We start from the raw sequence: 23,780 nt of genomic DNA, 5'->3' as shown, positions 1-23,780 counted from the left end.
GAGGCCGATCGGCCCCCGAGCATGGCCGATCGGCCACCTCCTTGAAGACCCAAGGCCGATCGGGCTCTGAGCATGGCCGATCGACCATCGCCACTGATGACCCTTGGCCAATCGGCCATGTCCAATGGCCGACCGACCATCTCCAAAAGAGGTCCTTCCAAGTTCTAAAAATACAAGGCTCGACCCTCACCAAAAGGTAATAAAAAAATATCACGCCTTGTTGAACTCCTAAACCACACGTTTCTCTCAACCACGATGATCTAACCCTCTACAACCTCTACACTCCACCTCAATCCCTCTAATGTTGCGCGTCGGAGAGGTAAACAAAAGCACCCCCTCTGTTTCCCCTTTGTAGTTCACGGTTCTTTCATCTGTTTCAGGTACACCGGCGAACTCAAGAACCATTGATAGCTAAGGGAAAACTCGAGGCATCTAGTCCGACACGCTCGAGCCGAAGCGAGACAACTCGGTCTGACCGGGGGTCTGACCACCTGAGGCTTCTAAATGGTTGTCCGAAAATGAGCGACAACAAAGTTTATACTTTACGCCTCGTCTCTCAGCCTCATGGGTGTTTTTGCCCAGGCATGGGAAGTGATCTTCCTGCCCAACCAAAAGGGTTTCTTGCCCATGAAGAAACTCTTCTCGCAAGAGGACATAACTACTGGCCCAAAAGTATTTTCTATCTGCCCAAGCTGAAGACTTAACACCCTATAAGTCACATAACTGGCCCAAAAATGTCCAAGCATCAATTATGGGCTAATTACGACCTTAGCCCACCAGTCACAGTCTCATCAACCAACCCTCATGTCACTATAAATAGTCCCTCATTCATTTTACTTTAGGGTAACTCTTTCTCACTCTAGGAAAAAATTATGTCAAAATTTCCACTCACTTGATCTCTCTCACTCTAACATACTTGAGACAAAAAACAAAGAGAATCAAGACAAGACCCTCAACTCACAATGTCATATAAACTAATGTTGAACGTTGAGAACCCGCCGGGGGGAAACCATCCACATTTTGATAGTTCACATCATCTTTCTTTTCTTAGAAAACGGCGACGAAGAACTCACTTCCTGCGTGAAGTGGAGCGAGGAACCATCACCACTCTCAAATCCCTCCTATGGATCGAGGGACGTGTCGGCTATGACCCCAGAGTGTTCCCTCTTTCTCTTAACTTCTAAAAGAATGGATTCCTTACCATTTTATTGAAATTCAAAAAATCATCCTGAATTTTTGGTCATTCGAGTTTCTTAGCCCAATGTTTCTCGACCTTCTTGAAATCTTGAAAAGCGACTCAAGGCCTTCCAAGACGTGACACTTGTCCGAGTCTGCATGCACCACGAGTTCCACGAGTGTTGATCGAGAAAGCGCATTAAAAATCATAAAAATCACTGAGTTTAGTTAAGTCATGTTCATTTCTCATTTAAAAAGAGATATATTTTGTTTAAAAAGCTTTTACATACTACCTAAAAATAAAATTGACCCAGTTAAAATGCCAGATATTAAGTTGTAAAATTTATTATAAAATAAGATCAATGTTTTAAATTTGTCAAGATTTCGTTATTTTGTAAGTATTGGTGAAATTAAACTGCATTTTATGGAATACCAAAGTGAAATCATGATGAAAATTTTGTTATCAATGGTGCCCACAAGAAGAGTAGTAGTATCTATTTATGTACATTTGATGTCATATAGTCTTACGAAGACTCTTGCTTGTAATTGCTTATTCATTAATAAAAAGTTGAAACGTTCATTCATTCTTCTTTGTCTGTTTGAAGCTTTATGATAAAACTTAGTCTTTAGTCCATAAACAAACTTAACAACTTACGAAGAGACAAATGTAGATTTGCATGAACAAACACTTCGTAGTTTGCTTAAAACGATACATTCGCAATCTAAGGGTCAAAGGACTATTGACCTCAGTATGATTGTTAGAAGAATCTATGATGTCTGGTTATGAGGCATTGAGAGTTGGAGACTCTATAGTTCTTCTAGGTATCTTCCGAAGGTACTGAATTGACCAGTGCACTTCTAGAGACAAGATAAGAACAAACCATTTAACCTCTTATGTCTCGAAGTCACTACGTATGAATTGCATCGTGCTTACCTTAATCCTGAAATGAGACATGCCATTTCACACCTTACGTATTCTCATTTGAGAAAGTCAGAGTTCGGACTCACTTTGTGATTCCGAACAAGGCCTATTGGTGAAGTACTAAGTTGTGAGAATGTCATGAGTAACTTTGTGAAGTTCTCATAGATATGGAATTCATGTACAAGATTGCTGAAATGCAATGTATATCACCTCATGCTTTAATCCTTGGAGTGTGAATAAATGAACTGGCCAGTGTCCAAATTGAGTCCTGACTCTTTTGGATGAAATCTGACTTATTCACAAGCAACAAAGGAGTTGAGGAAATAACAGCTAGAAGGGTAAAATGGTAATATTGTAAATCCCGACTAGCTGATGATATTCATGAAGGGTAAACATAGATAATATTCAGTGGATCCACTCATCATAATTTGGTTGAATTCTTGAGTAGAAAATAAATTCATTTGAACCGAGAGATTTTCAGTGTCAACTCTTTAGTGGAGTCAGTTGGCATTAAGCTAAACTTGGAAAAGGTTTGTGAACTTTTGAGTCCAAGTGTTTAGCTCAAGCTTTGTTCATTTGGATCCATGAGGTCACTGTCACAAATCATATCGAGTAGGAATAGTTAAACTAGAAGCTAAGTCAAAACATGAACGAGACAAGTTTTACGAAAATTGTCAAAAGGGTAAATCTGTCTTTTTGGACATAGCATGAAATGAATGTCAATAAATTTTTTTGACATGGTCATATGATGGCCTAGATCACTTGGCCATGATGTGTTCATTGGGCCTTGTGGATTAATTTCATTTCATAGAATTTTACTTGAAAATTCTCAATGGGCTTTTCTTATGTTGTCATGAACAAGTAAAGAAAAATCTAGAAAGGATTTCTGGAAGCCCTTTGGCCGTCCAACCCAAGAGAATGGGAGACTAATTTCGTGCAGCCCCATAGAGAAAAAGAGAGTTTATTTTGTGCATTGATGTATGAAGATACTTGCCAAAAGAAAAAGAGGAAATTAATTTCCTTTAGAAGGAAAGTGCATTTTCGGCCAACTAAGAGAGAAAGCAAATGAGGAAACAAATCCAAAGGCTTCTAGAAGCTCATTTGGACGTGCAAGGGGTATGAGGAAACTACCTTTTGAAGGTAATCCTCCTCCTATAAATACCCCACCTCATTCCTCTCATTTGATTCATTCCACATAAGTTAGAGATTGATAGACTCTCTCTCTAGACCTTGTGGCCGATTTCTCCTCTCTCTCTCTCTCTAGTTATTTTTGTTTTTGTTTTGGCACCTAGGTCCTCATTTGACCTAGTCGTTTTAGCTCTTCGACTTTGAGACTTGTTCTGGAGTCGTCGTGTTTAAAAGTTCCCACTCACTAATTCCTTTTTTCTCGAGTGATTCATGTGATAGAAACTTTCGTGGTTGCTCGAGTTGGCGAGGAAAGAAAGAGAGACGTGCTGCGAGGGAGACAAGCGTTGCAACTTTCCAAAAGCTTCTCAAAGTTCAAGCTTCAAGAAAGGTTAGTAAACTTCTATGCTCATAATAGTTTTTATTTACATGTGCTTGCTCTTTGTCTAGGTTAGTAAAAAACTGTTTTTACTTGAAAAGAAAATTTTTAAAATTCCGCCGCTTTCCGAAGCGTTAAACTTTTTCTTAAAACCCTAGATCAATTCCAACAAATGGTATCAGAGCTATGGTCAAAGATTAGCATGTACATGTATTTAAAAATATGAGCTTGAAAATCGTTTTCGAAAGTTTACTAATTTTGTGACAAGTTAGAATTGTTATCTTAGATTTTTTTTTAATTTATTGCTCATGCCTTTAAATTAAAAATCATGTTGATTTTCTATGAGTTTGGGATGATATTAAAACACATTAGAATCAGTTCTAAAAGTTTTTAATTTTTTATATTGAAAAACGTGTTTTAAAGGTTTGAGAAATTTCGAGTAAAATTTTGTGACTAGTTTTCTTGTCTTACTAGTTTCTTATTTTTACTAGAATCGTTTTATGCTTGTTGTTATTTATTTTATGCCTTGTTATTACCTTGCTAATAAAACACAAATAAAAGTTTAACAACCTTCATAAAACGTTCCGTTACACTCGATTCTTTTTGGCACCTAAAAAGGACCAAGCTTTAATTATTTCTTTTTCTTCGAGCTGGAGTAAACCCGCAGTAAAAGTGGCATAACTCTCTGCTCAGAAATCTAAATTTAATGATTCTTGAATAACATTAAAGCTCTGTCTGTCCTCTGTCCAATGCCACCGGTTTCAGGTCAAAAGGACATAGGAGCCGCCAGTTACGGCGATTTTACTCCGAGGTGCGCGGCTGTTCCGAAACTCCAGTTTTTTAGAATTTCGGATTTTCAGCCTCACTACCATGAGTTATAGAACTCTAATGAGAAAAATTTCTTGAGCAAAATTGTTTTTTATAAGATTATAAACATGATGTGTAAGATTAAAATGTTTTTATTTTTGAGAATTTAATTGAAATTGAATTTTTACAGAACTAGTTTGAATTTTGAAAAACCGTTTTCACTTTCAAACTTGAAAAATATTTTGTCATCCAAATCAAATAAATTTTCAAAATGTTTTCAAAACTATATCTATATCACATATGTTCAAAATCTATATGCTCTTGAAAATTTGAGTGGGAGGTCTCCTTGTAGACAAGCCGAAAAATAAAAAGATGTGTAATCTCAAACTTTCAAGTGTTCGAGTGAGTTGAAGTTTGAACACTTCCCTCATGCACTTTCCCGAAATAGAAAATAGGAAAAGATCGAGTATGTACCTTGTGCCTTTATGCACTAATACTGCTCTGAACATGACGATCTAGGATTCTCTTCTAGTTTTCCGCTCAATCGCTCTATAACTAGGAAAACCGTTTCCGAACTTATAAGAGTAGATGAACCAACTCCAAAAACTAAGTGGGAGGGTTATACTTGTTGTTTGTAACCCACGATCTCCAACACTAATGAAAAGTGCAAGTGTCGCCAGACTAAGAGTCACCCTCGTGGCCCTCTCTTAAATGAGAGTACTCAAGGGCGCTTTGCACTGATCATTGCTCAATGAGCTAAATCCGAAAGTGAGACAATGAGACAAGACCTCCCCTCGGCGGATTGTTTTTCAAAGTCAATCTTTTGGACTAAGTGGTTGGTTACACACTTCGACTCAATCCCTAGTAATCCTCCCTCGAGGCCCTGCGAAAGGATGTGAGTGATCAAACCAATTTACAAGGTGGCTAGTTAAAATTTGGTGTATTGACATCTTGGCTAAGCATTAATGATGTGTCATTTACTTATAAATGGAGATTTTTTGCGGCCTTCCCTCGAAGGAGTAAATTATCGTTTGGTTTATAACACCTTTGGATTTTATAAAGTCTTAAACAAACTTAAATCCTAAACCAAAGACTAATCATAAACTTGTTTCAACTTTTATAGGCAATATGTCTCCCAACTCTCTCTCTTTCATCATTTCCTCGAACAAACTCAAAAACGAAAACTACATAGACTCGAAACTTAACCTCGACATCATCCTTGCCATTAACAAGCACAAATGGGTACTCACCACCCCGTGTCCTCCTCTGACGAATGATGATCCGACTCAAGAGGACAATGACGCCTTAGCGGCCGGGCTTCGATCCGATGAGATTGTGAGGTGCTATATCTTGGCATCTATGAACAATATGCTGAAAGAGCAACATCGTAACATCGAGACTGCCACCGAAATGCTCTACAATCTCCTTGAGATGTTTGGAGGGCAAGGGCGTCAAACAAGGCAACAAGCAGTCCGACCGTTTATGAACTGTCACATGAAGGCTAGGACTCCTGTTGGAGACTTTATGATACTGATCATTAGTTTTCTAAATAAAATGGAAATCCTAGGATCTGAGATTGATGAGAAGAGTGTCATAGATATGATCTTAGAAACTCTCCCCGCATCTCTTGATTCCTCCAAGATGAACTACTCCATAAACAAGGTAGAGTACACTGTTACCAAGCTTATGAAGGAACTTCACACTGCTGTAGGTCTCACTAAGAGAAAGAGGAATCAAGGAGAGGCACATGCTACTGAGCACAAAGCCTCCGCCTCTAGAACTGAGAAGGGACTTTACAAGGCCGATAAAAGGAACTGTCCCGCCTATCTCAAAGCAAAGGAACATAGTATTGTACTAGTTACCGAAGCATGCTTAGTAGCAGATAATGTATCAACGTGGATTCTTGACTTCGCTGCTACGAACCATATTTGTTGTTCCTTTAATGGTTTCAAGAAAACCAAAAGCTTAGAGGAAGGCGAGTTCTGTTTCAAATGGGGTGATGGGAGCCAGGTGTCTGCGAAGGCTGTGGGATCCGTGACGCTGTCTTTTGAAGACCGTACTTTAAACTTGAATAATGTTTATTTCGTTCCTTCCTTTGGAAAGAACTTAATATATGTTGCTCGTCTTCGTGAGCAAGATTATTGTTTAAAGTTCATTAAGAATGGAATTCGTATTTCGTTTCCTGATAATTCTATTGTCACTGATGCATGTATGAAGAATGCTCTTTTCTACATCTATCCCACTCAACCTTCTCTTTTAGACACCGAAATAGATAATGATCTAATTAGGGAGCCAAAGAGGATTAAACTTTCTGAATCCTCCGATCTAACAAAATCAACACACCTATGGCACTTAAGACTTGGTCATATCAGTCTAGATAGGATTAAGAGACTTGTGAGGGATGGTCCACTCCAAGCCTCTGCAATAGGTTCACTACCTACTTGTGAATCCTGCATAGAAGGAAAAATGACTAAGCGATCTTTCTCCGATAAGGGTCGAAGAGCCACTGAGTTGCTGGAACTAATACATTCTGATGTATGTGGTCCGCTCAGCCAACAGGCACGTGAGGGATACGAATACTTCGTTACCTTCACCGATGATTACTCGCGATATGGTTTTGTCTATTTGCTCAAGCACAAATCCGAGACTTTTAACGTATTTAAGGTCTTTAGGGCTTTAGTGGAAAAGCAAACTGGCAAAGTGATCAAAACACTTCGATCTGATCGAGGTGGTGAGTATATGTCTGGAGAGTTCGATGACTTTCTTAAAGAAGAAGGTATCGCTTCTCAGTTTACTGCACCTGGCACACCTCAACAAAACGGAGTGTCAGAGAGAAGAAACTGAACTCTTATGGAGATGGTTAGATCAATGATGAGTTACTCATCACTCCCGCTTTCCTTTTGGGGATATGCCCTCGAAACAGCCACTTACATTCTGAACCAAGTTCCGTCCAAAACGGTTCCTGGTACTCCTTATGAACGATGAACTGGCCGTAAAGTAAATCTGGGCCACATCCGAATTTGGGGTTGCCCTGCACATGTGCTAAGGCAAAAGACTAGCAAGTTGGCTAGTAGGTCAGAATTATGCCTGTTTGTGGGATATCCAAAGGAAACCAAGGGTTTCATCTTCTATAGTCCCGAGGACGATAAGACTTTCGTTAGCACGAATGCTCGTTTCCTTGAGGAGGACTTTATGAAAGATGCAAAACCCAGAAGCAAAATTGTGCTTGAAGAAAAGTTGGGTGAGGAAGCTTCTACCTCATCTGTAAGAACTGTTCTTACCCCAATTGAAACACAACCTAACTCTTCAGAATCTCGTCAAGTAGTACTTCGACGTAGTGGGAGGGCTACTCAAAAGCCTGACAGGTACATGTCTTATGGAGACTCTCTCGTAGCCGTCTCTGACATGGATGATCCTGTTTCCTATAGCCAAGCGATGGCTTGTTCTGAATCAAACCTTTGGCTTGACGCCATGAATGTTGAAATGCACTCGATGTATGTCAACAAAGTCTGGAAACTTGTAGACCTTCCTGAAGGGATTAAACCCGTAGGGTGTAAGTGGATATACAAGAAGAAAAGGGGTCCTGATGGGAACGTCGAGACGTTCAAAGCACGACTTGTGGCAAAGGGTTATACCCAACAAGAAGGGATTGACTATGAAGAAACCTTCTCGCCAGTCGCGATGCTTGAATCCATCCGCATACTCCTATCCATAGCTGCAGCTCTCGACTATGAGATCTGGCAAATGGATGTCAAGACAGCCTTTCTGAATGGCAATCTTGACGAGCGCATTTACATGGCTCAACCAGACGGTTTCGTGGAAGAAGGTCAAGAGACCAAGGTTTGTGAATTGCTTAACTCCATTTATGGATTAAAGCCAGCATCTAGGTCATGGAATATTAGATTCGATGAAACTGTAAAGAGCTTCGGCTTTGAACAGTCAATAGATGAGCCTTGTGTTTACAAGTTAATACACGAAGGCGAAGTTGTGTTTCTGGTACTATATGTCGATGATATACTACTCATTGGTAATGACGTGGGTAAGTTATCTGAGGTTAAGGTCTGGCTAGCAAAGCAATTCGATATGAAGGATCTAGGAGAAGCCGCGTACATATTGGGAATCCAAATCTTTCGAGATAGGAAAAACCGGACCCTGTCGCTCTCTCAAGCATCTTATATTGATAAGTTGATGGATCGCTTCTCGATGCAAGAATCCAAGAAGGGTCAAACACCCTTTAGGCATGGAGTTTCACTCTCTAAGGACCAGTCTCCCAAGACTGCACAAGAGATTGAAGACATGAGGAAGATTCCTTACACCTCTGCCGTAGGAAGCCTCATGTATGCAATGCTTTGCACTAGACCAAACATCTGTTTCGCCGTTGGCGTAGTTATCCGTTTCCAATCCAACCCTGGACCCGAGCACTGGATTGCTGTTAAGCATGTTCTTAAGTATCTTCAAAGAACTAGGAACTTGATGCTTACATACTCAGGTACTGACCTGACTATGACGGGATATACCGACTCCGATTTTCAAGCGGATAAGGATTCCAGGAAATCCACTTCGGGATCTGTGTTCATCCTTAATGGTGGAGCTGTTGTGTGGATAAGTATTAAGCAATCTTGCATTGCTGACTCCACAATGGAAGCGGAATATGTGGCTGCTTGTGAAGCATCCAAAGAGGCTGTATGGCTTAGAAAATTCCTTAAGTATTTGGAAGCTGTTCCAAACGTCGACGAGCCCATGACACTTTATTGTGATAATAGTGGGGCTGTCGCAAACTCAAAGGAACCTCAAAGCCATAAGCGCTCTAAACATATTGAGAGGAAATACCATTTGATTCGAGAGATCGCGCAGCGCGGAGACGTGGAGGTGAAATGCATCTCTGGCAGATCCAATCACCAAGGCCCTAGCGAACAAGGTCTTCGATCAACATCGAGAGGGATTAGGCATGAAGGACTACACACACCTTCTTTGAGTCAAGTGGGAGTTTGTTGTCAATGGTGCCCACAAGAAGAGTTGTAGTCTTTATTTTGTACATTTGATGTAATCAAGTCTCATGAAGATTCTTGCTTGTAATTGCCTATTCATTCATTAATAAAGTTGAAACGTTCATTCATTCTTTCTTTGTTCGAAGCTTTATGATAAAACCTTAGTCTTTTAGTCCATAAACAAACTTAACAACTTACGAAGAGACAAATGTAGATTTGCATGAACAAACTCTTCGTAGTTTGCTTAAAACGATATATTCGCAATCTAAGGGTCAAATGACTATTGACCTCAGTATGATTGTTAGAAGAATCTATGATGTCTGGTTTTGAGGCATTGAGAGTTGGAGACTCTATAGTTCTTCTAGGTATCTTCCGAAGGTACTGAATTGACCAGTGCACTTCTAGAGACAAGATAAGAACAAACCATTTAACCTCTTATGTCTCGAAGTCACTACGTATGAATTGCATCGTGCTTACCTTAATCCTGAAATGAGACATGCCATTTCACACCTTAGTATTCTCATTTGAGAAAGTCAAAGTTCGGACTCACTATGTGATTCCGAACAAGGCCTATTGGTGAAGTACTAAGTTGTGAGTCTGTCATGAGTAACTTTGTGAAGTTCTCATAGATATGGAATTCATGTACAAGATTGCTGAAATGCAATGTATGTCACCTCATGCTTTGTTCCTTGGAGTGTGAATAAACTGGCGAGTGTCCAAATTGAGTCCTGACTCTTTTGGATGAAACAATGTGACTTGTTAGCTCCTCGTCAATACATTGTTTCTAACTTATTCACAAGCGACAAAGGAGTTGAGGAAATAACAGCTAGAAGGGTAAAATGGTAATTTAGTAAATCCCGACTAGCTGATGACATTCATGAAGGGTAAACATAGATAATATTCAGTGGATCCGCTCATCATAATTAGGTCGAATTCTTGAGTAGAAAATAAATTCATTTGAACCGAGAGATTTTCAGTGTCAACTCTTTAGTGAAGTCAGTTGGCATTAAGCTAAACTTGGAAAAGGTTTGTGAACTTTTGAGTCCAAGTGTTTAGCTCAAGCTTTGTTCATTTGGGTCCATGAGGTCACTGTCACGAATCACATCGATAGGAATAGTTAAACTGGAAGCTAAGTCAAAACAAGAACGAAAATAGTCAAAAGGGTATTTTTGTCTTTTGAGACAAATGATGAAATGAATGTCAATAAATTTTTTGACAAGTTCATTTGATGACTTAATGTCACTCGGCCATGACTTGATCATTGGGCCTGGTGAATTAATTTCATTTCATAAGAATTTTATTGAAAATTCTTAATGGATTTTTTTCATGTTGTCATGAATAAATGGAAAAGCTTCTAGAAGCCTTTTTTTTGGACAATATGGGCGCCTACCCTATAGAGAAATAGGAGAGATTATTTTGTGCATAAATGTATCAAGATACTTGCCAAAAGAAAAAGAGGAAACAAATTTGCATATGGGATGCATAGGGGAATCGGCCAAGTGAGAAAAAGGCAAGCCAAGGAACATAAATGGAAACAAATCCAAGCCTCTAGGAGGCAGCCTTGGGCGCCCAAATGGAATGGGAAATAAGGGATTTTTGCTCATGGATATGTGATATTCTATAGAAGAGGAAACTACCTTATTGAAGGTAAAACCTCTCCTATAAATAGGAGCCCCATTCCTCACTTTTCATTCATCCAAGTTTAAGAGATTTGAGAGACTCTCTCTCTAGAACTTTGGCCGAAACTCCTCTCTCTCTCTAGTTTATTTTCGATTTTTCTTGTTTTGGCACCTAAGTCCTCACTCGACCTAGTGTTTAGCTCTGCGACTTCAAGACTTGTTCTTAAGTCGTAGTGTTTAAAAGTGCCCACTCACTAATTCCTTTATTTCGAGTGATTTAGTGATAGAAACTTTCGTGGTTGCTCGAGGTGCCGAGGAAAGAAAGAGAGACGTGCTGCGAGGGGAGACGAGCGTTGCAACTTTCTAAGAGCTTCTCAAAGATCAAGCTTCAAGAAAGGTTAGTAAACTTCTTAGTTCATATTAGTTTTTAATTACATGTACTTGCACTTGTCTAGGTTAGTAAAAACCGTTTTTACTTGTAAAAGAAAATTTTTAAAATTCCGCCGCTTCCCGAAGCGTTAATTATTTTCTTAAACCCTAGATCGATTCCAACACAAAATGCAATCGAAATAACAGCGATAAAGTTCGAAATTACAGACAACAAATTCGAACTTTTTCCAGGATCCCAAATGACGAACCCAAACTCTTTTTTCCAGCAAATCAAACAAATCTCTTACAAAATATCATCGAATCAGGGATCGAAACTTACCCATTTTTCTTCTCTCAAGTGGTTAACTACGTAGACGGCCCAACAAATTTGAGTTTAAAGGAATTAGGGCGTGGGCATCGTGGGCGCTCAGCGACGAGGAGGGCTGGACTGACTCGCGATGAAGTGGCTGGTTTGGGCGCTGAGATTTCGCGTGGGTTTCTTCCGTTCGGTGCTCTGGTTCGGGCTTCGTCGGTTCGGTCTTTGTCCTTTCTCGCCGTGCGTTGGTTTGGGATGGGATCCCCTGGGTTTTGCTCCCCCTCTTTTTATTTCGATTTTATAAACTCATTTAACTCTTACTGAAGGAAGAAGGAAGGTAAGGGTATTTCTGACTTTTCATAAGTAAAAATGCTTGATTTTCCTAAGAGTATTAAAACATAGCTTTATTTTCAAATGTGGTGTCACAAAAGACTTGGTTTATCAAATTTCCCTAAAAAAATGGTTGATGGTACAATGAATAAAGTACTCTCACTCGCAAACTTTGGTAAATCCCAAAAAGAGTAATTAAGACAAATCAACAACGTGTCACGCGCTTAATCACACGCTAATTGGATCTTACCCCACAAGATTATCTTAATTAATAACCCATGAGATTATACCCCTAAAAGCTAAGCTAAAAGCACAGGTCTCAAATAAAATAAAATAAGTATTATTACAAAATTTAAAACAACTCGGCGTGTCGTCTCTCCTAGACGTCACCACCACCACGCCAAATACAACGCACTGTCCCGTTCACAGGAACCTATCTTTACCTCGTGGTGGGTTTTTAATGGTCATTAGTCGTGGAGTTTGTCACAGACCTGTGGTTTTAACGCCACCTATAGGCATAGCGTTATAATAATTATTGCGTATTTAATAATTCTTCTATATCGATATGGAGCCCAAAGCCAAGCTAAGAAATCTCTCCTCTGCTTCTTCTTCTTCTTCTTCTTTCTTCTATATCATCGCTTGCAATCACTATCTATGCCTTTGTATCTGTGAGTCCATACTTAACTTCTGTTTTCACCAAACTGCTCCTTCTGGAAGGTCAAACTTCCGAATGATCGTTCCGTCTCAGGTGTGTAATTCGAATGTTTTTTCGGGGCTAATGTGGTATTTTACTGCGGCTTTGAGCTTGTTTTTCCCCTAAATCATCGACGATTCGGATTTTGCAGAGGTGATATTTCTAGGGTTTTGAGACCATGACTAGGGAGATTTTCGTGATCTGAGGTGATTCGGTCACAGGTCTCGGAGTTTGACCTCCGGGGTTGTCACGATCGAGGCTGGTCCTTTGTCAGTTTTCGTTACTTTGTTTGATGTTTGAGATGGGCTAGGGTTTTCTAAAAAACCGTCCTTGCTTATCGTGCTGTTCAGCTGATATCAGGTGGAGAATCAACACTTGGTGATTATTATTTTTATTTCCTTGAGCGAATTCATTTTCATTTTTTACTTTTATTTAGTGAATTGACATTTAGTTGCTGAATTTTAAGTAGGTTATTGCATGACAGGTCTGAATTTGATTGTGGATCTGAGGATTGACTCCGTTAGCATTAAGAACTGCGAAATATGCATGTAGTGTGATTCGGAAGGATATACTGTGTCTGATCCGATTGATCTTTGTTTCTTTTATATGCTTTCTCGCATGCTGATTCTCGCATTTCAATCGGTCGGGATATATAGCTCACCTTAGTTGTTTCAACCAAGCAAAATAGGAAACTAAATATAATTTTTTAACTGGTGTTATGTTTAGTTATCTTAAGCAATGTCTCAGTTTATCGAGTTTTCAGTTGGGGACGATGATTCTGACCAAGCAGTATCGTTGCATACACTCATCAAGCTGCCAGTGCTCGAAAGGACACCTGAGCGAAGACGCGTTGTTCCTCGTGTTCCATGAGCTGAATTGGAATCCGCAGCTGATCGCCACGCTCTCGTGCGTGTGCAAATGGTTCGACGATCTCGCCAAGCGAGTCCTGTGGAAGGAGTTTTGCAGAACGCGGGCGCCGAAGATGATGATCGACCTTCAATCCGGAGGGAGCCACAGCGTCGACGGAAACTGGAGCGCTCTCGGGAAGCTTCTCATACACTGCTCGGGCTGCCAAAAAGGAGGTCTCTTCAACAACGCCCAGGTCCCGGGCCACTTCGTTCACCGGACCCGGTTCTCAAGAACTTCAGGGAAGAGCTTTCTGTTGCCTCAGTGCAGGACCGATGTGCTGTACGTCTCTGATCCTTGCGAGCACCTCGACCAAGGCGACGACGGGGACATAGGCTTCTTCCGAGGGGTGTTCAAGTCTTTTGCCACCTCGAAGGTTCGGAAGATGTTGATCAAGAAAGGAGCTCATCTTCACCCGAAGGAGGTTTGCCCTTATTGTAAAGCGAAGCTGTGGAGTATGTCGCAAGCTAAGATGATCCCGCAGAGTGCAAGTGTGAGACTGGGCTCGTACGAGGATTGCATCGAGTATTTCGTTTGCCTCAACGGCCATATGCTTGGAATCTGTACCCTCTTGCCTCTCTCTGATTCGGAAGAGGCGTCTGAGGGAGAGTGGGAAATGACGAAGAAATGAAGGTACATTCTTGCATCTTAAAGACTTAGAATTAGAGGGATTAGAATGAAGAAGCTTTGCTGATTAGTCCCCCCAAAAGATGCTTGACTTTATGTGAATGAGATGATAGCTTTCCCTACTGTTTTGCCAGATTTCGTATTGTTTTTCGTGAAAACCGGATCGTCAAACGTCGAATTGAGGGAGTGGCACTGTGTTAGAAAGAAACTGAAACTCAACAACAATGAACGAGAATTCTAGTATGGGATTTAGAAGCTCTTGATCTTTTGCACTGCCCATGTTTTGCAGCTGAAGGTGTTGTTGCCGATCATTGCATATTAGGTGATCATTTGCATGGAGGAAAAAAAAATTGTGATTTGACTTGGAGAATTATTATCTAATCCATTCAAATTGAATTGTGCAATTCTCTATATGGACGTGGTTATTGTGTGTTGTGATTACATTTGTACCATTTCTATTAAATGTACCTGTAGCTAGTTCATTTCAGTTGTGTGGTGGTTGAACAGAATGTATATATACCTCTTTGTATCTCTCTGTCTATGCTCTTTTCATTCACTTTCTATTATTCCATCTCTTACGATGCTTATTCTTATATATATATATATACTAGTCTGAAACACGTGCTTCGCACGTGGTGTTTGTAGTTGTAATCAGTAAATAATTAAAATATGTATGATTTAATTTACCAAGTTTTTCTTCAAAGCATAAGGTTATAAATGAATATTAAGATATCAAATATTTCAACCATAAATAATACTTAGGGAGTTGATAATAATTGGTAATTTTAAGATACTATATTTAGAAGACCAGATAAAGAAAATGGTACATTAATGTATACTTACACATACTTGATGGTATACCATACACACATTCAAGTTCAACAATCTTCGGCAATTTATTCGATTTATTGTTTCCGATTTCAGTCCAAGAATTACCTTAGGCCAACTTGGATGATCACTTGAGTTCCTCAATATCTTCATTTTATGCGCCCTAACATCATCGTCACCACTATCCCCTGATACCAACTCACTGTTGCTATCATCATCAGACTATGTCGCAACCACGGCTCCCGGGGTATGAAGATCAGCGACGCCAAGCATCAAGTCCTGAAAATCAAGGTGATCCAAAAATAAACTCTGAAACTGTCGGACTATCACAAACCCAACCAAAGATGGTGACCTGATAGATAGATAGATACCATTTCAGTAACTTTGGGTTCGTCCCCAGCTACACTTCGATATCAAATTTCTTAGACTTGTCATACAATTAATGGAAAAAATAGTGCGTTTCAAGTTCTATTTTTATACAACAACTTAGTTGAAATTGAGTCAAGCTCCAATCTTTTGTCATCTTTTGATATAATGCCCAAAACGTATCGCTTATCCTACAACTGGACATTGAAAGTAACTAAGTGATGTTGCTAATTTCAAAATCTTAATCGTACATGTCGAATTAGCAATCTCAATATCTTTTTTTCTTTTATAATAATGTAGACAATCCCTCGAAGCAGATAGACCTGAAAATGATAAAATTTTCTCCATGGCAAAAATCAGTGAAATCATTTCAAGAAAAAGAAGAAATCCATACCAACAACGTTCAAGTAAATAATATATTTGTGAAAAATTTCATTCACATTATTAACGGATAATAAGATATTACAAGATCTGTTACTAATATCAATCTCACACACTACACACAGACATCAATTCTAACCCAAGAATTCAAAATATCAATTAGTAAAATTTCCATCAATTTTTTTTTTAAGAAACATGGACTGAACCACGTGATAAATTTCCATCAATTCAACGTCTTGAAGTGTGACTAAATTTTGATCTTTTTTGTACAATAAAACAAACAGTCGGGCCAATAACTACGCAATTAATAAATTATGCAGACAATAATCAGGTCAATAAGAAAAAGAAGGTTAAAATAAGAAGAAAACTGGATCCTAGAAATGCTCTACTTTGAGATCACCCATCAGGTTAAAGAAATTACAATCCTCAACTCTTTATATGACAAAGAGATAGCATTTTCAAAACAGAGAAAGAAGAAAAAACAACGTTGAGGGCAAACTAAACAAAGAAAATTTGGTAATCTGTCGCTACTCGCTACAATGCAATTGGCTGATTTGTATTAAAAGTCAAGGGCTGTGAGAAAGAAAATATAACTGAGTGTTAAATACATACAAGTGCTGTAAATAAAATATATCAAAGTCTATTAACCTGCAATACTATTAACAACGTATTTCGAACATCAAGTGCTTACCAACGAAGAAACAAACCTTGTATTGTAAATTAAGAACTTCATGCTTACTGTTGCTAATCAGAAATGATGCTTTATTAAATAAAAGCTTCAGTGTTAACAACATCATCATTCTGCAATCACAAACATCAACAGAAAGCTTCAACAGATAAGTGACAATGCAGAGCTTAATGTTTTGGCATACTGGTTTTTCCCTTGCAACCAATTGGCAAAGGGATAATCCAAGTCGAACTAATTTTATTGGGGGATTTTCTAACTGATAGCTGGCTGTTGGGGATTTCACATCCACTTACTACTAAAGTTATTTCGCGAGTCCAAATCTTATAAATTAATAACTTGCATCTAAAATAAACACAACTTGCCTAATACAATGGTTCCAAAAACTTGTGAACTCTTGTTAGAGAATAAGTTAAAATTTAAAACTTATTAAAGGATCTTACTCTTCGACCTCATTCCACTAAGCATCTGAGCTACTTTTGACCACTGCTGCCCAGACTCGTATAACTCCGCAAGTTTCTGTCGTATAATTAGCACCTGAAACAGAAGGAAAAAAAACCCTAAAAACAATTTGCCTATACACTTTACTTTATGACAATACACTGAACCCGTAAAACGCTAACAGCTTCACCAATGTGACACTCGATATCAACTGAGAGTTCATAATTCCAAAACTAACGAATTTCTCAAAGAAATGCCAAAGGTAAACAGCGAAATGAAGCTGTTCTAAAGAACCAATTCACATTTCTATTTATACACAACACTAAACTCAAATAACAGTAAAAATATTAATCGCAAAAGAGAAATAAACAAAAAAGACGACACAAAGTTTGTAAACATACCCAAGTAAATCAATGGAATCTTTCACTTCGACTCCAGAATCTGCCACAAAATTAACATATAAACGAACGCAGATTAGAAACTTCGAAAATCGAAATTAGAACCAAATTCTTCTCTGTTTTTATATAGTAGCTTACTTCTTGAAAGTTTTTCGTATGTTTTTAAAACTCTGGAAAATTAAACAATTAAAGTAAAATGGATTAGGACAGTGGAAAATAATTGGTAATTTTGAGTCACTATATTATTAAAATTAGATAAAATATACGAGTAAGAAAGTGAGAAAAAATGAATCACATCTATGTATTAGTGACGAAAGAAGAAAAAAAAAATTGGCAAAACTGGCATCTTCTTCTATTATAAAAGATCACATATTTCTAAAAAAATTGGCAGAGAATCTCAATAAAAAACATTGCAAATTCATATGTTTTATAAGGTACTAAGAAATGAGTTAACCAATCATAAAATTATGTGAACCAGTTCGATTATACACAACTAAAACTCAACCTTGAATTTGAAGAACAATATTATTTGAAAGAATGAAGTGGAAAAAAGGTGCAAGATTCTCACCGCTTGTTGCGGCAATGTGAAGCTCGATGTTTGGGTATGTATATGATGCTTCCATAACACTTTCCCGTGAACTATTACAACAAATTGAATTGAGCTGGAAAAGAAAAAACAATAAGAGCCATAGATTGAGCTTAAGCATCGAAATCAAAGAAGGAAAAGCAAAGAAATGAAATACAAGAACTAAACGACGATCTTGATCACGAACTGACTATATCAGTGGACACTCGTCACGATGAATAAATATAGATTGCTGCACAGTAACACACTCAACATGTGTTCATATTGATGAATTTTTTACCTGGTTCTGCAAAACTGTGAGCTGCTCACTCATCATTTCACGTTCACCTTCTTCATAAAATGACTTTAGCCTGTAAATAACATTGCAGAAGATTATAAAATGGTGCAGTCCTTCAATATTGATGAATTTTTTACCTTGTTCTGCAAAACTGTGAGCTGCTCACTCATCATTTCACGTTCACCTTCTTCATAAAATGACTTTAGCCTGTAAATAACATTGCAGAAGATTATAAAATGGGAGAAACAGACAATGTTACGCAAGTAAAAATAAACTGAGAGCCAGATGATCATGAAGAGGATATTTTAATTAATGTTATGCAGAAATGGCCAAAAAGAAAGAAAACCACTAAATTAATGCACGAATAGAACAAGTATGATAAAGAAGCAGCAAATTTTGTTACTTCTTGGTTCCGTTTGACCTGTGTCTGAAGGACATCAATCTCTTTCAAGTACTCTTCCTTTTCTTTCAGCAAGTGAGTCTCTGCCGAGATCCTTCCAGAGACAACAGCTTCCAGCCTCTTTATTGCTGCTTCTCGAAACCGTAACCTCATTCGAAGACCCTGTATTTCATCCTCTCTTTGCTTACCCTGCTCAGGAAAAAATAAATCAAAAAATATAAATCAACTTCTAAAATAGCACTGCGAAGTTTATTTTGAAATAAATTAAGAAGAATGTATAGTTACTCCATAGCTTTTTTGATAAATTTATACACAGTCAGCTAAGAAACCAAGTAAGTAAACTACATTACAGAAGAGAGACCGAAATTACGAAAACCAACACATACCAGCTGCATAGCTGCTTGATTCTCAGCAGCTAATGCCTGTAGTGCAATCTCTTTATCCTTTTCCCTCCTAAAAGCCCGACAAGATCAACTTCATACCCTTTTTGTCTGAGAAAACATGACACCAAGTTACTAATCAAAACTATAGCACCATAATACTATAATGATCATATCAACTTTATCAAACCTGCTGAGATTAAGAGGTCATACTCGCAGACGCATCATTTTTTATCACGACTAAAGACAATAATCTTTGGATGAGAATATTACCTTTGCCCGGGAAAAATAGGGGCCAGAGTGAAAAGCTCCGCCAGGATTGCACCAGCTGCCTACATGTCTGCAAATTTCATTTGTCAATATTATACAATATAATCATGGATTAAATAAATCCATATAAATGCCCTAAGCTTCACAAAAAGGTTTAAGGATATATTTTTATGATTAGTTGACGAGATTGAACCCCCAAGAAACTCCCTCAGGGAAGTATATACGATAAAAAAAACCTGCTCAGAAATTGGATTACTAAAAGATAACGCATCTACACACATTCCTCATTGAGGAACTACAAATGTACTACATTGATACACAGATTGAGGTGGGAAGGGTTAGCACTTACCAACAGCGGGAGTGTATAGCTTGGAGTGCAGCAAAACTTCAGGTGCTCGATACCTATGGTACAACCAAACAGAAATGTACGTAAAAGTTAACATTATATTAACCAGTGCACACACAGTACATACTCAGTACATTATTAATGATAAGACTCACCATCTTGTGGAAACATATTCGGTATAGGGAGGCATGGATGACAATTCTCTAGCCAGTCCGAAATCAGCAATTTTAAGGACATCACTTGTCACCAGCAAATTCTCTTTCAAAACAAAAAGAATGATTAGATATTTTCATTTAGTGCAGTCAACTACAAGGAAAAAAGGCCAAATTTTAAACTAATAATTATAGATAAAGCACTTCTGGATAAACATGAATATAATAACATAGCATACCAGGTTTTAGATCTCGGTGAAAATATCCACTTCTGTGGATGTGATTGAGACCGTGGAGCATTTGTAACATAAAGCTCCGAATCTCATTTTCTGAAAAGGGCCTTTGGCGTTCTTTCATTATTTGGTAGAGATTAAAATTCTGTGATATATGATCACGAATTAAGTTAGTGATGATTGGCAAAATAATAACTGGAGTTCGTATAATTCCAATGTAACTTGCAAGAGCCACCAAGTTGTATAATTGTTTTGGTGAGTTTATTATTTGCTACAGTTCTGACTTAGTTTGAAAAATTAGACAAATGATAAAATCATTTCTGTTATGTACACAAAACCAGAACATTATTAACATACACAAAACCCATGAGTTATTGGCACGATTTCTTTAGAAAAAGGCTGTTAGCAAGAACTCGAAGAAAGTAAAAAGTTCTCACCATGTGCTCAAATATGAGGAAAACCTCATCGTTTTCCTTGACGACCTCCTTCAATTTTATGATATTGGGATGATTCAATCTCCGGAGGACCTGGAGAAGGCACCTTTAATCAAGTAATCTACATATATATATATATATATATATATATATATATATATATATATATATATATATATATTTAGAACGGTAGATCTACAGGAACAAGCTAAATACTTGTTAGGAACCTGATATCCAAACCCGATATCCGATACGGGGCAGTAGTTTCGGAGAGCGAAAGTGAAAGTGAACGCTTTGTTGTCTGTGTTCCTCAGTCTGGGTATCAATGCGAGCTTCCCGGGCCTGACACACACTCGGAGCCTCAACTTGAAGCTACATAAAACAAAAAAGAAAACGACGGTTAATGAAAAAAACTGCTCACATTGGGACAAATGATCGAACACCTTACATGCGCGACGCCGAGGTGGTCAGGGAAGAGAAATCCAGCGGCGGAGACGCTGGACCCCGGCGAACTAACCACCGGCCTCCGCAGCTCCGCCTCAACGTCCTTTTTCCTCACCTCCCACACCACTTCGTCGTCCTTCCATATCCTATCTCCGACTGGAGCTCGGCCGAGCGACGTGGTCTTGACGATCCGAGAGGCTATGCCGATGAAGAGCTCACCGATGGCGACGGTGAACGATTTCAAAGGATATGCAAGATGCGATCTGAAAACCTAAATGTTTTTATTTTCAAAAACCCTAATTTACAAACCTAAAATCAGACCAACCATCAATTTGAGCAAGAAATAATCGATAAAAAACCCCTAATTTACAAACCTAGTGTCAGCGGAATCGGCAGAGGCAGAATCGGCGGAGGCAGAATCGGCGAATGCAGAGAATCGGCGGAGGCGGTATAGGTATGGTAGTAGAAATGAGAAAAACGCCTGATAAAGATTTGAGTTTCGAGTGGACACGAATGGGAAAAACCGAATAGACATCACAAATATAACTCATCTGACGTGTCGTCATGTAATAGGATAAAAAACAGTCCTTCCATATCCTATCTCCAACTGGAGCTCGGCCGAGCGACGTGGTCTTGACGATCCGAGAGGCTATGCCGATGAAGAGCTCACCGATGGCGACGGTGAACGATTTCAAAGGATATGCAAGATGCGATCTGAAAACCTAAATGTTTTTATTTTCAAAAACCCTAATTTACAAACCTAAAATCAGACCAACCATCAATTTGAGCAAGAAATAATTGATAAAAAAACCCCTAATTTACAAACCTAGTGTCAGCGGAATCGGCAGAGGCAGAATCGGCGAATGCAGAGAATCGGCGGAGGCGGTATAGGTATGGTAGTAGAAATGAGAAAAACGCCTGATAAAGATTTGAGTTTCGAGTGGACACGAATGGGAAAAACCGAATAGACATCACAAATATAACTCATCTGACGTGTCGTCATGTAATAGGATAAAAAACAATGAACAGTCTATGAATAGTGTTTTCACGATTCTGACTTATTATATTATATAGATATACACATATATATATGTATATATATGTGTATATATATATATTGAGAATACACAATTAAAACCGGGCATCACTACATTAAATAGGAATCTGCATCATTACAAAAGTTATATGTGATAAGATGTAATCATGAGATTGATGTTCGACTTGAACACTATCGTTATCGTCAACGTTGACTCTACTTAATCATCTCCATCGTAGTTCAATCCTGTGATCCTCATTGGGCCAATGTTGACTGCATAATTCAGGTAGCTTAGTCGAAGACTGTCAAAATGTGGATTAACAGAAAAAAAGTCCCAACTACCAACTTAAGCAACAATTTTCACGTCAAACCATCCCTTCAAGTCAAACTGAATGTTTTAGTATTAGCACTTTTTTCTTTCCCATGTATTACGTTCTCCAAGGAAATTGCTTGGTAGGACATTTTAGGTCCAAGAATAGCTAGAATACCTGGCTAAGCTCTACATAAAAAAGAAATATTATCACACGTGAAAAGCTCAATAAATAAAACATACCAACAGCATCTAGGCCAGCTAATTTGGGTATGAAGTGTTTGATGTGATCTTCGGCTGCTTTCTCGGCTTTGAGCGTCTCACAGTCGAACGAAACCGTTATCCTCTTCTTCTTCCCATGTTCCTCTTTGACCATCCCGACCACATCCTCTTCCCAACTTCGCTCCGAAAAATACCAACCATAAAGAAATGTCATTCACGTGGAAAATCATAACGACCATAAGATCATTTTCTAGTTCTGGATCATAGGATTTTTCTCTTCCTCCTCTCATTAATTACCCATGAACGTGATCGACGTTGCGGAACCGTGCAGCGTCGTGGCCTCTACATTCCAACACAACATCTCTTTCCTTTTTTTTCTGTTACATTAGCACCAAAATTAGTCCACAGAAGCTGAAGAAAAAAAAAAAGACAATTTTATTTATTAAGTTAAGCGGATAGTCTTAATACATTGTAATCTATGATTGTGAGCTTGATGAGACGGTAATCCTCACCCCTGCTACACTCCCTTTCGCAAGCAAGTTCTAATGCCCACGAATAAAAGGAAAAAAAAAAAGTCAAAACCGTTACATGAGGTTTTAATTTCCGATATATAGAAAATTAAAAAAATTGAAAAAATTTGGGAGAAACCCAGAAAAGATGGGTGAGTTTGGAAATAGAAGAAGAGAAGAGAAGAGAATGTACCAATGGCATGAAGGCCATAGCAAATGGAGTTCGGAAGTTGAATGAAATGTCCGGAGATGGATCCACTTGGCAACAGTGCTATTGAGGCCACTCCTTCCATTACTGCTTCCGACTCTGATGACCGCATCTCTCTGTGTATCTCTCTCTCTCTCTCTCTCTCTCTCTCTCTCTTCTGACGAGGCCGGCGAGGGAAACCTTTACAGCAAGTTTGTAGGGAAGCGTGACAAAATCGCAGCGGGGACTTGTCGTCTGATTGGTATTGTGCGAGTCACATTAATTTACTTTATTTTTATATGTTTTTATCATTTTTTTTTTTTTGAGAAATTGCCTCATTTGCCACTAATTTTATAATTTTTTCTCACTTTCCACCAAAAGACTAATTTTTCCCAAAATACCACCATCTATGTCAACAATGTTGACATCTCATAGTGAGTTTCACTATGAGATGTCAACATTGTTGACATAGATGTCAACAATGTTGACATCTCGGTGGTATTTTGGGAAAAATTAATCTTTTGGTGGAAAGTGGGAAAAAATTATAAAATTGGTGGCAAATGGGGCAATTTCTCTTTTTTTTTTCTTTTTTCATACGGATATGTTAGGGGTTTTGTTTTTATGTTTTTTTTTTTTG

At 38.5% G+C, this 23,780-nt stretch overlaps 3 protein-coding genes and 1 long non-coding RNA gene across 5 annotated transcripts; 1 reads left to right on the top strand and 3 right to left on the bottom strand.

The window, feature by feature from the left end:
• The first annotated feature begins 12,571 nt into the window (after nucleotides 1-12,571).
• Nucleotides 12,572-14,824, top strand: EDL2 (EID1-like 2). Of its 2 annotated transcripts, none has more exons than XM_089616142.1 (4): nucleotides 12,572-12,779; nucleotides 12,877-13,085; nucleotides 13,489-14,264; nucleotides 14,393-14,824. In XM_089616142.1, exon 3 carries the CDS (start codon nucleotides 13,498-13,500, stop codon nucleotides 14,260-14,262), a length of 765 nt encoding a protein of 254 aa, XP_089472268.1. In that variant the 5' UTR covers nucleotides 12,572-12,779; nucleotides 12,877-13,085; nucleotides 13,489-13,497; the 3' UTR covers nucleotides 14,263-14,264; nucleotides 14,393-14,824. The 2 variants fall into 2 exon arrangements, with proteins under 2 accessions (XP_089472268.1, XP_089472267.1); XM_089616141.1 differs by having other exon boundaries at nucleotides 13,473-14,264.
• Nucleotides 14,825-15,027: 203 nt separating this feature from the next.
• LOC149407952 (uncharacterized) lies at nucleotides 15,028-19,236 on the bottom strand. Its single transcript, XR_016297532.1, has 9 exons — nucleotides 19,191-19,236; nucleotides 19,007-19,111; nucleotides 18,642-18,809; nucleotides 18,358-18,427; nucleotides 18,224-18,293; nucleotides 17,926-18,019; nucleotides 17,361-17,400; nucleotides 16,962-17,055; nucleotides 15,028-16,634 (listed from the first exon to the last, which is right to left on the bottom strand). It is a non-coding gene; the product is annotated as an uncharacterized LOC149407952 (long non-coding RNA).
• A 37-nt stretch (nucleotides 19,237-19,273) lies between these two features.
• On the bottom strand, nucleotides 19,274-21,868 carry LOC149407951 (uncharacterized). Its single transcript, XM_089616139.1, has 9 exons — nucleotides 21,706-21,868; nucleotides 21,254-21,601; nucleotides 20,884-21,142; nucleotides 20,676-20,807; nucleotides 20,439-20,528; nucleotides 20,008-20,146; nucleotides 19,772-19,874; nucleotides 19,620-19,672; nucleotides 19,274-19,340 (listed from the first exon to the last, which is right to left on the bottom strand). Exons 2-9 carry the CDS (start codon nucleotides 21,412-21,414, stop codon nucleotides 19,333-19,335), a joined length of 945 nt encoding a protein of 314 aa, XP_089472265.1. The 5' UTR covers nucleotides 21,415-21,601; nucleotides 21,706-21,868; the 3' UTR covers nucleotides 19,274-19,332.
• A 142-nt stretch (nucleotides 21,869-22,010) lies between these two features.
• On the bottom strand, nucleotides 22,011-23,423 carry LOC149407950 (uncharacterized). Its single transcript, XM_089616140.1, has 5 exons — nucleotides 23,150-23,423; nucleotides 22,916-22,989; nucleotides 22,745-22,824; nucleotides 22,469-22,623; nucleotides 22,011-22,188 (listed from the first exon to the last, which is right to left on the bottom strand). The coding sequence occupies exons 1-5, from the start codon at nucleotides 23,274-23,276 to the stop codon at nucleotides 22,136-22,138; spliced, it is 489 nt and encodes a 162-aa protein (XP_089472266.1). The 5' UTR covers nucleotides 23,277-23,423; the 3' UTR covers nucleotides 22,011-22,135.
• Between the last annotated feature and the right edge of the window lie 357 nt (nucleotides 23,424-23,780).

The sequence above is a fragment of the Urtica dioica genome, chromosome 1 (genome assembly GCF_054948205.1).
Source record: "Urtica dioica subsp. dioica isolate 48M chromosome 1, U.dioica_male_clone48M_v1_H2, whole genome shotgun sequence".
Lineage (NCBI taxonomy): Eukaryota > Viridiplantae > Streptophyta > Magnoliopsida > Rosales > Urticaceae > Urtica > Urtica dioica.
This window is presented reverse-complemented; position numbering and strand designations above follow the sequence as displayed.